General features: G+C 44.1%; 1 protein-coding gene across 1 annotated transcript in view; it reads right to left on the bottom strand.

Annotated features, from left to right (window-relative positions):
- Positions 1-10168, bottom strand: part of SEL1L3 (SEL1L family member 3) — a 99054-nt gene extending 88886 nt beyond the window's left edge. The window contains exon 1 of the mRNA XM_077279942.1: positions 9982-10168. Within this exon, the coding sequence (XP_077136057.1) occupies positions 9982-10035 (54 nt within the window). The 5' untranslated portion in view covers positions 10036-10168. The remainder of the gene's footprint in view (positions 1-9981) is intronic.
- Positions 10169-12696: the final 2528 nt, after the last annotated feature.

Genomic DNA, 12696 nt, shown 5'->3' with positions numbered 1-12696 from the left:
GCTTCCCTGAGACCCCCGGAGCAACGCGATGTGATCGCGTTGCTCCGAGGGTCTCTTACCTCTCCTCCCTGCAGCAGGCCCGGATCCAAGATGGCCGCGGCACCCGGGTCCTGCAGGGAGGGAGGTGGCTTACCAAGTGCCTGCTCAGAGCAGGCGCTGGTAAGCCTGCAGCTCTGCACATCAGATCGCCGATCTGACAGTGCTGTGCAAACTGTCAGATCAGCGATGTCCGCCCCTGGGACAAAGTAAAAAAAAAAAAAAAAAAAAAAAAAAAAAGTGTATATATATTAGCCGGATTACTTACGGTAATGCTCTTTTAATGAGTCCATGACAGCACCCACTGGAGAGATAGGGATCCGCCCCAAGGAACAGGAAACCTACAGAGACATAAAAGGGGGCGGTCCCCCTCTCCTCCTCAGTTTAATTTCAGAGTACCCGGAGGACCGCCAGTGTTAGTCAGTCAATCACAATGTATCATCAGAATATAAACTTCATAGAAGTAATTACATTGGGTTTTATTAGGGAGGGATGTGACTGGGTGCTGTCATGGACTCATTAAAAGAGCATTACCGTAAGTAATCCGGCTATTTACCCTTCGCCATGACAGCACCCACTGGAGAGATTTCCAGAGACCAACACCTAGGGGGGGACCACCGTGCTGAGGATAGTCCTGCCAAAGTGTAGGTCAGAGTCGGAAGACAGGTCAAGCCTGTAGTGATTATAGAAAGTGGAAGGAGCCAACCAAGTTGCAGCCTTACATATATCTTCGATTGGCACGTTCCCTTTTTCGGCCCAGGAAGAAGCCATGGCTCTGGTGGAATGTGCTTTGATGCCCTCCGGAGGTTCTTCATTTTTCATGGAATAGGCCAACCGGATAGCGTCTCTTATCCACCTGGATAATGTTGCTCTTGTGACTCCATATCCTTTCTTTTTGCCCTGGAAGGATATGAACAGAGCCCTACTCTGCCTCCAACTACTAGTTTTCTCAATATATTGCAAAACTACTCTCCTGATGTCTAGAGTATGGAATTTTTGTTCTTCAGGAGTAGAGGGGTCTTTAAAGAAGGTAGGAAGATGTATCCCCTGTGACCTGTGGAACTTCCCTGCTACCTTAGGAAGGTATAGGGGGTCTGGTTTTAAGATTAGTCTGTCATGAAATGTGAGAAGGTAAGGTTGATCTATCGACAAGGCCTGAATGTCGCTGACTCTTCTAGCCGATGTTAAGGCTACTAAGAAGGCTGTTTTTAACGACAAGTGTTTTAAAGATGCTGTGTCTATAGGCTCAAACGGAGATTCTGTTAGAGAGTCTAAGACTAGATTTAGATCCCAAGGAGCTACCCTAGGTATGTGGACAGGAGTAACTCGTTCACAGGCCGTGATGAAGCGGGATACCCATTTATTACCAGCAATATTATGGCCATAGAGGGCACCCAGAGCAGACACCTGGACCTTTAATGTGTTAACTGACAGACCTAACTCTTTCCCTTTCTGTAGAAATTCTAATATAGATTTTATTGGGACTTCAGAGGGGTTTAAACTAGTATGGAACTGTAGAAATTTCTTCCATACTTTGGTGTAAATTTTTGTCGTAGATGGTTTCCTGCTAAGCAGGAGTGTATCAATTAGGCCTTTTGAAAACCCCCTGGAATTTAATATCTGCCTTTCAAATTCCAGGCCGTCAGGTGGAGGCTGTCCACCTGAGGGTGGAAGAAAGGTCCCTGAGAGAGAAGGTTTGGGATTGAGGGAAGGACCCAAGGATCCATCACCGACATTAACCGCAGGCACGAGAACCATGGTCTCTTGGGCCAGAATGGCGCTATCAGTATTATCCTGGCCTGCTCTTCCCTGATTATCCGTATTACTTGTGGAAGCAGAATTATCGGAGGGAAAGCATAGGCCAGCTTGAATTGCCATGGTGTTTGAAGAGCATCTAGAATGTCCGGGTGATCTGCACGGGACCGAGATGCGAATTTCTGGACTTGTTTGTTTTGTAGCGAACAGGTCTATTTGGGGTTTGCCCCATAACAATGTTATCTTGTGGAAAATGTGAGGATTGAGACACCATTCTCCTTGATGAAGAGTGTGTCGACTTAGAAAGTCCGCTTGTTGATTGTCCTCTCCTTTGATGTGGACTGCCGAGAGGGACAACAGATGCTTTTCGGCCAGGATTAAGGTACTGTTTGCGGAAGACATTAGAGCGTCTGATCTTGTGCCGCCTTGTTTGTTTAAATACGCCACTGTCGTAGTGTTGTCTGAACAGATTCTGACGTGGCTTCCTCGTAGCTGTGGGAGAAATTGACGCAGTGCATAGTTTACCGCATTCAATTCTTTCAGGTTTGATGAATATAAATCCTCATTCTTATCCCAGGTTCCCTGGCAGAATCTATCTCCCATGTGTGCGCCCCACCCGTGGGGACTAGCGTCCGTAGTTATCGTGTGGGATGGTGATATTACCCAAGGGACACCCCCCGCTAGGTTGTCTTTATTTAGCCACCATTCTAAGGAGGATAAGACTTTCTCGGATAAAGTTATTTTCGATTCAAGGTGCCCCAGAAATTTTCTCTGTTCCCGAAGTATCTGATGTTGTAATGTTCGGGTATGAAGTTGTGCCCACTGAACGGCTGGAGTACAGGAGGAGAGGGATCCTAGCAAGGACATTCCTGCTCTCAGGGACATTTGAGGTTTGTGAATGGCCGCCACAACTTTACCCTCTATAAGAGATATTTTTTCTTGGGGAAGTAGACATTTTTGCTTTATGGAATCTAGATTAAATCCCAAAAATGTCTGAAGAGAAAGTGGGATGAGTCTGGATTTTTTATAGTTGACGATCCAGCCCAGGCTTTCTAAGGACGAGACAGTGTCAGCTAATCGTTCCGCACACTGAAGGGATGAATTTCCTACAACTAAAAAATCATCTAAGTAGGGAATGATTAATGTGTCTCTCTGGCGAAGGTAGGCCATTACTTCTAACATTACCTTCGTGAAGATCCTGGGTGCCGTGGAGAGACCGAAGGGCATGGCTGTATACTGGAAATGATGAATCTCCCCCTCAAGAGTTACTGCCACTCTTAAGTATTTTTGATACCTACTATGGATAGGGAGATGGTAGTAGGCATCTTTTAAATCAATGCCGCCCATTCTACAATTTGGAAAAAGGAGCTTAATGGCCGATCTAATAGACTCCATTTTAAACGTATAATTTTTAATAAACGTATTGAGTTTTTTAAGATTTATAATTGTTCGAAATGAACCATCGGGTTTAGGGATTAAAAATAACGGAGAGTAGAACCCTTTGCCCTCTTGTCCCTTTGGCACCCTAACTAAAACATTTTTAACTATAAGACTTCTAATTTCCAGTTCAAGGGCCTTCTGTTGCACTGGTGAGGAAAGGGCTGTTAAAATAAAGGAATCATGGGGAATTTGGAGGAATTCTATTTTCATTCCTTCCTTAATAATATTTAGCACCCAGGAACTTGACGTGATTTTTCGCCATTGGGGAAAGAAAAATTTTAACCTGCCCCCTACTGGGGTGTCTGGTGTTTCAGAATTTGTTGTCTCTACGGAAGGGGGGGCCTTTGAACATAGTGCCACCCTGTTTTCCCTCTCTTGTGGCCCATCGTGACGATCTTTCATTTTGTGTTCTTTTCCCGAACGGCCTCTTCCTAAAGGTCTTCCTATAGAAAGGAATTGAGGGGTCAGGGAAGGCTTTTTTCCTCTCTTTTGCTTTTTTGAGGATCTCGTCTAATGCTTTCCCAAACAAAAACTCACCCTCACACGGAATAGCGCAGATCTTAGCCTTTGACTGCGTATCCCCCTTCCAGCTCTTCATCCATAACGCACGTCTGGCATTATTAATTAGACCGGCTGACCTTGCTGCGAGGCGAAGGGAGTCAGCTGAAGCATCGGCCATGAATGCTGCTGCACCTCTAATTAGTGGTATCGCATCCCGCAATTTTTGTCTGGAGACCCCCTGTTCGATTTGTTGATCCAGCTGATCAATCCACACAAGCATGGATCTAGCTGTGCACGTGCTGGCAATTGATGGCTTAAATATGCCCGTGGAAGCCTCCCATGATCGTTTCAGTGACGATTCTGCCTTCCGATCTAGAGGATCAGAAAGTAGGCCCGCATCCTCGACTGGTAGAGCTGACTGTTTTGAGGTGGAGGCGACTGCAGCGTCCACCTTAGGGATTTTAGTCCATGAAATTAACTCCTCATCATTAAAGGGGTATTTCCTTTTGGAGGCTGACGGGAGGAAACCTCTCTGGTCCTGTTTCTCCCACTCCCTCTTTATCAGAGCCTTAACCGCAGGAATTACTGGGAATGCTCTTCTCTTCCTCTCCGCCAACCCTGCAAACATGATGTCTTGTGCAGTTTGGTCGTCTTTTGTATCCTCACAACCTATAGTATTCCTGATGGACTTTACTAGGTTGTCCACCCCATCAAGAGGAAAACAAGCTCGACCCTCAATGTCGGAATGTGTTGAGGAAGAGGATGACGCCTGCGAGGAGTCTGAGTGGATAACGCCTTCCTCCTCGGACTCAGAGCTGGATATAGCCTTTTCTTTCCCGGATTTTTTAGGGGGGGTACTGGCTTGTGAGATGGCCTGTAAGATGGCCTGTAATTCCTCTCTAATTATGGCCCGTATATCTGTGACCGACATAGATGGACTCTGCATTGTTTCCGCCATACACTGATTGCAGAGTTTTTTGGGGTGGGAATCTGGGAGAGGCTCGTCACATAACGCACATTGTTTGTGCTTAGATTTCTGTCTCTTTTTGGCCTGGGAGAAGAAGACATTTGTGGAAAAGGGTGTCAGCTTTATAGGCAGAGGGGAAATCACACTCACCCAGTGAAGCTGTACGGTACCGAAATAGGAGGCTGCGACTTTCTGGATCTTGAATCCTTGGTCTCACTCCTGTGGCTGGCATCTGAGGACCTTCTGCTGGCTGGCTCACCTGCTGGGTCCACAGTCTTGCCTGGGGACGACATGTTGCATCGCCTGTGCGTTTGCAACTTCCCCCTTTTTATAGGCCAGGATCCGGTCAGTAAACACTTTTTTTCTTCCACAGCAGTGCACTGCGCATGCGCGAAACCACGCTTTCCCCCACCGCTGTGTGAGTGACCCGGAAGTGCTCCTCTACCTCCGGGTCATTCTGGGGATTCTTACACCGCTCCACGCATGTGCGGCCGCCATTATCCCGGCCTGCGCTATGGAGCGGTGTACCGGCTGCCGCTGCAGCTGTGCCGCAGATCCCGGACCCTTTACCTCGTCCTGCAAAAAACAAGACCTCACATGACTGTGGACCAAAATCTGGAAAAATTATAGCCCTCAATGTGGTAACGCAAAAAATATTTTTTGCAATAAAAAGTATCTTTCAGTGTGTGACGGCTGCCAATCATAAAAATCAGCTAAAAAACCCGCTATAAAAGTAAATCAAACCCCCCTTCATCACCCCCTTAGTTAGTGAAAAATTTAAAAAAATGTATTTATTTCCATTTTCCCATTAGGGTTAGGGCTAAGGCTACAGTTAGGGTTGGGGCGTGTCAGGTTAAGGGGTGTGGTTAGGGTTACCTTTGGGATTAAGGTTAGGGATGTGTTTGGATTAGGGTTTCAGTTATAATTGGGGGGTTTCCACTGTTTAGGCACATCAGGGGCTCTAAAACGCGACATGGCATCCGATCTCATTTCCAGCCAATTCTGCGTTGAAAAAGTAAAAAACAGTGCTCCTTCCCTTCCGAGCTCTCTCGTGCACCCAAACAGGGGTTTACCCCAACATATGGGGTATCAGCGTACTCAGGACAAATTGGACAACAACTTTTGGGGTCTAATTTCAACTGTTACCCTTGGAAAAATACAAAACTGGGGGCTAAAAAATAATTGTGAAAAAAAAGGATTTTTTATTTTCACGGCTCTGCGTTATGAACTGTAGTGAAACACTTGGGGATTGAAAGCTCTCACAACACATCTAGATGAGTTCCTTAGGGGATCTACTTTCCAAAATAGTGTCACTTGTGGGGGGTTTCAATGTTTAGGCACATCAGGGGCTCTCCAAACGCAACATGGCGTCCCATCTCAATTCCTGTCAATTTTGCATTGAAAAGTCAAACGGCGCTCCTTCCCTTCCGATCTCTACCATGCGCCCAAACAGTGGTTTACCCCCACATATGGGGTATCAGCGTACTCAGGACAAATTGTACAACAACTTTTGGGATCCAATTTGTCCTGTTACCCTTGGTAAAATAAAACAAATTGGAGCCGAAGTAAATTTTTTGTGAAAAAAGTTAAATGTTAATTTTTATTTAAACATTCCAAAAATTCCTGTGAAACACCTGAAGGGTTAATAAACTTCTTGAATGTGGTTTTCAGCACCTTGAGGGGTGCAGTTTTTAGAATGGTGTCACACTTGGTTATTTTCTATCATATAGACCCCTCAAAATGACTTCAAATGAGATGTGGTCCCTAAAAAGAAAAAAAAAATGGTGTTGTAAAAATGAGAAATTGCTGGTCAACTATTAACCCTTATAATTCCCTAACAAAAAAAAAAATTTGGTTCCAAGATTGTGCTGATGTAAAGTAGACATGTGGAAATGTTACTTATTAAGTATTTTGTGTGACATCTCTGATTTTATTGCATAAAAATTCAAAGTTAGATAATTGCTAAATTTTCAAAATTTTTGCCAAATTTCCATTTTTTTCACAAATAAACGCAGGTAATATCAAATAAATTTTGTCACTATCATGAAGTACAATATGTCACGAGAAAACAATGTCAGAATCACCAGGATCCGTTGAAGCGTTCCAGAGTTATAACCTCATAAAGGGACAGTGGTCAGAATTGTAAATATTGGCCCGGTCATTAACGTGCAAACCACCCTTGGGGGTAAAAGGGTTAATGGAGCACACTCGGACTGGGTCGCTCTTAGCAGTGGGGTACCACAGGGGTCAGTATTGGGCCCTCTTTTTAACATATTTATTAAATGACCTTGTAGGGGGCATACAGAGCAGAATTTCAATATTTGCAGATGACACTATACTCTTCAGGGTAATCAATACAGAGGAGGAGAATTTTATATTACAGGAGGATTAACCTAGAAGCTTGGGCTGATAAATGGCAAATGAGCTTTAATGGGGATAAATGTAAGGTCATGCGCTTGGGCAGAAGAAATAAGATGTATTTAAGATAATATAAGATGTGCTTAATTGTAAAACACTGGGCAAAAAAATCACTGAAAAAGACCTGGGTGTATGGGTGGATGACAAACTCATATTCAGTGGCCAGTGTCAGGCAGCTGCTACAAAGGCAAATAAAATAATGGGATGCATTAAAAGAGGCATAGATGCTCATGAGAACATAATTTTACCTCTATACAAGTCACTAGTGCGACCACACTTAGAATACTGTGCACAGTTCTGGTCTCCGGTGTATAAGAAAGACATAGCCGAACTGGAGCGGGTGCAGAGAAGCGCGACCAAGGTTATTAGAGGACTGGGGGGTCTGCAATACCAAGATAGGTTATTACACTTGGGGCTGTTTAGTTTGGAAAAAACGAAGACTAAGGGGTGATCTTATTTTAATGTATAAATATATGAGGGGACAGTACAAAGACCTTTCTGCTGATCTTTTTAATCATAGACCTGAGACAGGGACAAGGGGGCATCCTCTACGTCTGGAGGAAAGAAGGTTTAAGCATAATAACAGACGCGGATTCTTTACTGTAAGAGCAGTGAGACTATGGAACTCTCTGCCGTATGATGTTGTAATGAGTGATTCATTACTAAACTTTAAGAGGGGACTGGATACGTTTCTGGAAAAGTATAATGTTACAGGGTATATACACTAGATTCCTTGATAAGGCGTTGATCCAGGGAACTAGTCTGATTGCCGTATGTGGAGTTGGGAAGGAATTTTTTTCCCCATGATGGAGCTTACTCTTACCACATGGTTTTTTTTCTTCCTCTGGATCAACACGTTAGGGCATGTTAGGTTAGGCTATGGGTTGAACTAGATGGACTTAAAGTCTTCCATCAAACTTAACTATGTTACTATGTTGCGGAATTGAAACACGCGCCACAGGTCAATGTATACACGGAGTTTAAAAAAAAACAAACAAACAAACAAACAAAAAAAAAAAAAACACCACACACATTAGGTATGAGATTTCTATAAATCCCATCCACTTTGCAGGAGATGTTGCATTTTTGACACAACAAAAGTATACAGTAACAAAAACTCACATGCAGTTTGTCTAATTTTTTTTTAGCAACTCAAAAGCAAAAATGATTTAAGGCCACGTTCACATGGTCAGAATTTCACATCAGTATTTCAAAACCACAAGAGGAACAAGCAGAGGAAAAGTATAATAGAAACACATCAATACTTCTGTATTCTTCACCCACTCCTAGTTTTAGCTTACAAATACGGATCAAATATTCAATGAGTGAAGGCTTTTACTCAAAATTACATGGGGGTGAGCAAAAAAAAAAAAAAAAAAAAAAAAAGCGAACAAAAAAAAAGATGCAGGTGTAAACAATGGAATTTTGTTGCAGATTCTCTCAAATTTGTGGTTTTTCAGCTTTTTTTTCCATACAATTTGTTAGCCTTACAAAAGTATGTTCCCACAGTGAGTTTTTGGTGACTTATGTCGCATATTTTCAGAAAAATGGGTGTAAAAAATCTGCAACATCAAAAACTCACCAAATGCTCATTATGGAAACGTATCCTGACAAACATTTTTTTTTCTAAGGTTTTTGAAGTCCTTTAGAAAAGAATAGAGAAAAAGACCAAAAAAATGCCACACCTAGGAGCATGCTGTTACCAAAAAGCCCCAAAATTTTAAGAAACCATTGTTTGTAATGCATTTATACACTTGCAATAATTTTGAGCAGGAAAAAAAAAAAAAAAAAAAAAAAAAAAAAAGGTCCTAAGAGATTCTGCATTTTCAGACGGCGAATCTAACCTAAAGATGAAGGCGTTCTCCATTACTATATAATGATTATAGATTTACAACGAGACTTACAAACCACATATCCTGCATGGGATTTGCAAATTGTTCAGATTTTATTGGATTCACCACCAGCTAAAAAGGAATACTGTGAGGGCATAGGATCGCCATTATCCTGACATTAGTAAACACGCCAGCTTTCGTGGTTCTCATGTGAAGGACTAAGCGAAGAGTTGTAATAACAGGGATTTGAATTCCCACCGCTTGAAGGATTAGGAGCCAAGATGTGAAGATGTGGGAAGGAAAGACGTGTTCTGAACAATCTGAGATTCAGATATTAGCTACAACGTCACCTGTATGATGAACACGTCTGCAATATTCCTGGATAATATGTAGTGCAAAAACATGGACTATGTTACAATTGATCAAATATAAATACATGTTGCAAAAATAATTTAGTATCTGGACTAATGCTTTTCTACAGGTTTACAAGATCTGGGAAGGACAACATCTGCAAGGAGTTTGCATGTTCTCCCACATTCCAAAGACATACTTATAGGGAATCTAGATTGTGAGCCCCTATGGGGACAGTGATGATAATGTCTGTAAAGTGCTGTGGAATTAATAACGCTAAATAAGTGAGAAAAAAAAAAAAATAGTAATAATCTTCAATCTGAAGTTCTCCAGCTGTTTAGAAGCTACATTTCCCAGGATGGTTGTAGTTGTAGTTTGACAGCTGAAAGCCACTGATCAATGGCTGAAAACTAACAACATATGATAATGCAAATAATTATATAAATATCCTTGTAGAACAGGTGTAAATATTTGGGCCAAGTTATGACACACAGTGATCAGTGGAACCGGTTGTTACATAGTATAGAGGTAGTGACTCTCGTAGACACAGTGTATAGAGAAGACCACACTCAAGTCAGTGAGATAACAGATGTATAGACACAAGGAAGGGCAAGGGGCAGTGTGCCAGCAGCCTGACCATAGAGGGGGATTAGAGGGTGGATAAAGCCTGGCAGTCCTCACCATGCAGAGCAGCAGAATACAGGGGGCACCCAGCATGTGGGTCCAGTGGGGCATTCTTCCTCCCTGTCCTCGTCGTCTTGTGCTGCTGGGTGGGGCTGCCAGGTGGAAGCACAGGAATACCTGTGTCTATGGGCAGGTGCTGCTGATCCTCCCTCCTGTCTCGCCCCCGCCTTCTCAGGTAATCTCATTAGATCCACGTCTGCCCTGGTGACTTATTTATAGAGCACTGATCTATAGGGGGAAGCCATTGTATAGGCCAGTGTTCCCCAACTCCGGTCCTCAAGAGCCACCAACAGGTCATGTTTTCAGGATTTCCCTAGTATTGCCCAGGTGATATTTGCAGTACCTGCACAGGCAATAATTCCATCACCTGTGATATACTAAGAAAATCCTGAAAACATGACTTGTTGGTGGCTCTTGAGGACTGGAGTTGGGGAACACTGATATAGGCGATCTGTATGTGTACAAAATGGATCTGGCAGTAGAAATATTTTATTTGGATCCATTTGCTTAGGCTACGTTCACATTTGCGGTCTGCGCCGCAGCGTCGCCGCATGCGTCATGCGCCCCTATATTTAACATGGGGGCGCATGGACATGCGTCGCACTTGTGTTTTGCGCCGCATGCGTCCCTGCGGCGCCCGCGTCCGGGCGCAGAGGACGCAGCAAGTTGCATTTTTGCTGCGTCCAAAATCAATGAAAAAAAGGACGCATGCGGCGCAAAACGCAGCGTTGTGCATGCGTTTTGCTGTGTTTTTGTTTGCGTTGTGCGCTGTGGCGCCGACGCTGCGGCACACAACGCAAATGTGAACGTAGCCTTATGTGGTCTCACGCTGGAGGGCTTTGGGAGGTGCACAGGTTGCAGCTGTATATCAGAGCAGACCACAGTGCTAGGAATGGTGTGATGTGCTATCAGGATGAGCGCTCGTTCACACACCTGGTTTTCTGGTATACGGTCTATGTACGGTTATCACTCATCTAGTCCAGCCTACGGAGCCGATCACATTATCCGTGTATTATTGCAGCCTGAGTGCTCCGCACAAGATCACGGAGATGAAACAAATTTTGATTTAAGTCGCAGATCAAACTCACCAATGCAAGTCTATGGGCCCGTCAAAAAAAAAATCAGACCGTACTCGGATGCCACCTGCGTGGAGTGTATTTTTCACAGACTGTTTTGAAAAATCTCCAGTTTTTTCAGGTTTTTTTTTTCACCAGAGAAAAATTGATGAAACTTGGAGAAAAACTTTGATGGTAAGAATCAAACGCTGATGAACCGTGGGCCTCATTCACACGTCCGTGTTCGTTTTCCTTTCACAGATTCAACGTGTCGCCATTATATATACTGTGCAAAACCCTGTAGAATTGGAGTAACTATGAAGCAACAATAGAGTAAAAACAACCATTTATTGAAAAGAATAAAACAAAACGTGTCAAATAAGGAGGGAAAAAAGGTGGGGAGCATCCATCATAACAACAACGCGCAACCGCTATGTGCAAGGGGTGGAACAGAAAGAGGGGATTGCAGATAAAGGGGAGGTGTTGAAAAAGCTACACAGTAAGGCCGGGCTCACACATGCGAGAAATACGGCCGAGTCTCGCATGTTAATACCCGGCATTGCTGCCGTCACTCAGGAGCGGAGTGTGCGGCTCCATGTATTGCTATGCGGCCGCTCGCTCCGCTCCTGAGTGACGGCAGCAATGCCGGGTATTAACATGCGAGACTCGGCCGTATTTCTCGCATGTGTGAGCCTGGCCTAAACGCGCGTCGAGGTCGTGCTGTTGGGCCATCTTGAGCCTCCCCTATTATGGGTAAATAGCATTATCTGCAATCCCCTCCTTCTGTTCCATTCTATATCAGATTGGCGGCACCCAGTAATCTAAGTGACACATCGCTGGAATCAGGGTCTCTTTCCCTACATTATGCGGTTCTCAGAAGAAGTCGCAGAAACCTGCTGACGGATTCCATTTAAAGGAATATTCAAGTCTAAGTATCTAAGTCTGCATTCAGTCAATGTGACGGCAGACCACCAACCTATGAGCGTGTGTGATGGACACACTGTTAGGCTACGTTCACACGATCCGGATTTTGATCCGGATCCGTAGCGGATTTTCAGCTGCGGATCCGGATCAGTTTTCCATGTTGGTTACAGTACAATGTAACCCAATGGAAAACCAAAACTGCTGTGCTAACGATCCGTTTTTCCGCTGGAAAATCCGCGCGGATTTTCCAGCGGAAAAAAGAAGTAGCATGTCAATTCTTTCAGCGGATTCCGCACTGGTTTTCCAACAGCTCCAATAGGAAACTGCTATTGGAAACCCGCAGTGGAAAACGCTGAAGAAAAAGGATCAGAAAACGCAGCTCAAATTCACTGCGGAATTTAGCTGCCGTTTTCCAAAAACGGGCAGGAAAAAAAAAGGATGTAAATCCTGATCGTGTGAACGTAGCCTAATACTTCTCGTCCAGTGACCCCCACGTATGCGGTTTGCGTACTTGCCAGCTGGTCTCATTCGGCTTCACAACTTAGATAAAGCGCATTCAGGGGCGTAACTACAATAGGTGCAGGGGTCGCAATCGCATCGGGCCCTGGAGCCTAAAGGGCCCAGAAAGTCTCTTTGGTCTGTAGGAAAGATCAATGTTATTAAGGCCCTGCAATAATTGTGGGCCCAAAATATGGCTGCCTGCCTCTGCTCCATCACGGTAGATGCTAGAGTG

This window comes from Ranitomeya variabilis, chromosome 1, assembly GCF_051348905.1.
Source record: "Ranitomeya variabilis isolate aRanVar5 chromosome 1, aRanVar5.hap1, whole genome shotgun sequence".
In the NCBI taxonomy this organism is placed as follows: Eukaryota; Metazoa; Chordata; class Amphibia; order Anura; family Dendrobatidae; genus Ranitomeya; species Ranitomeya variabilis.
Note: the sequence above shows the minus strand (reverse complement) of the source record. Positions and strands in the feature narration are given on the sequence as shown.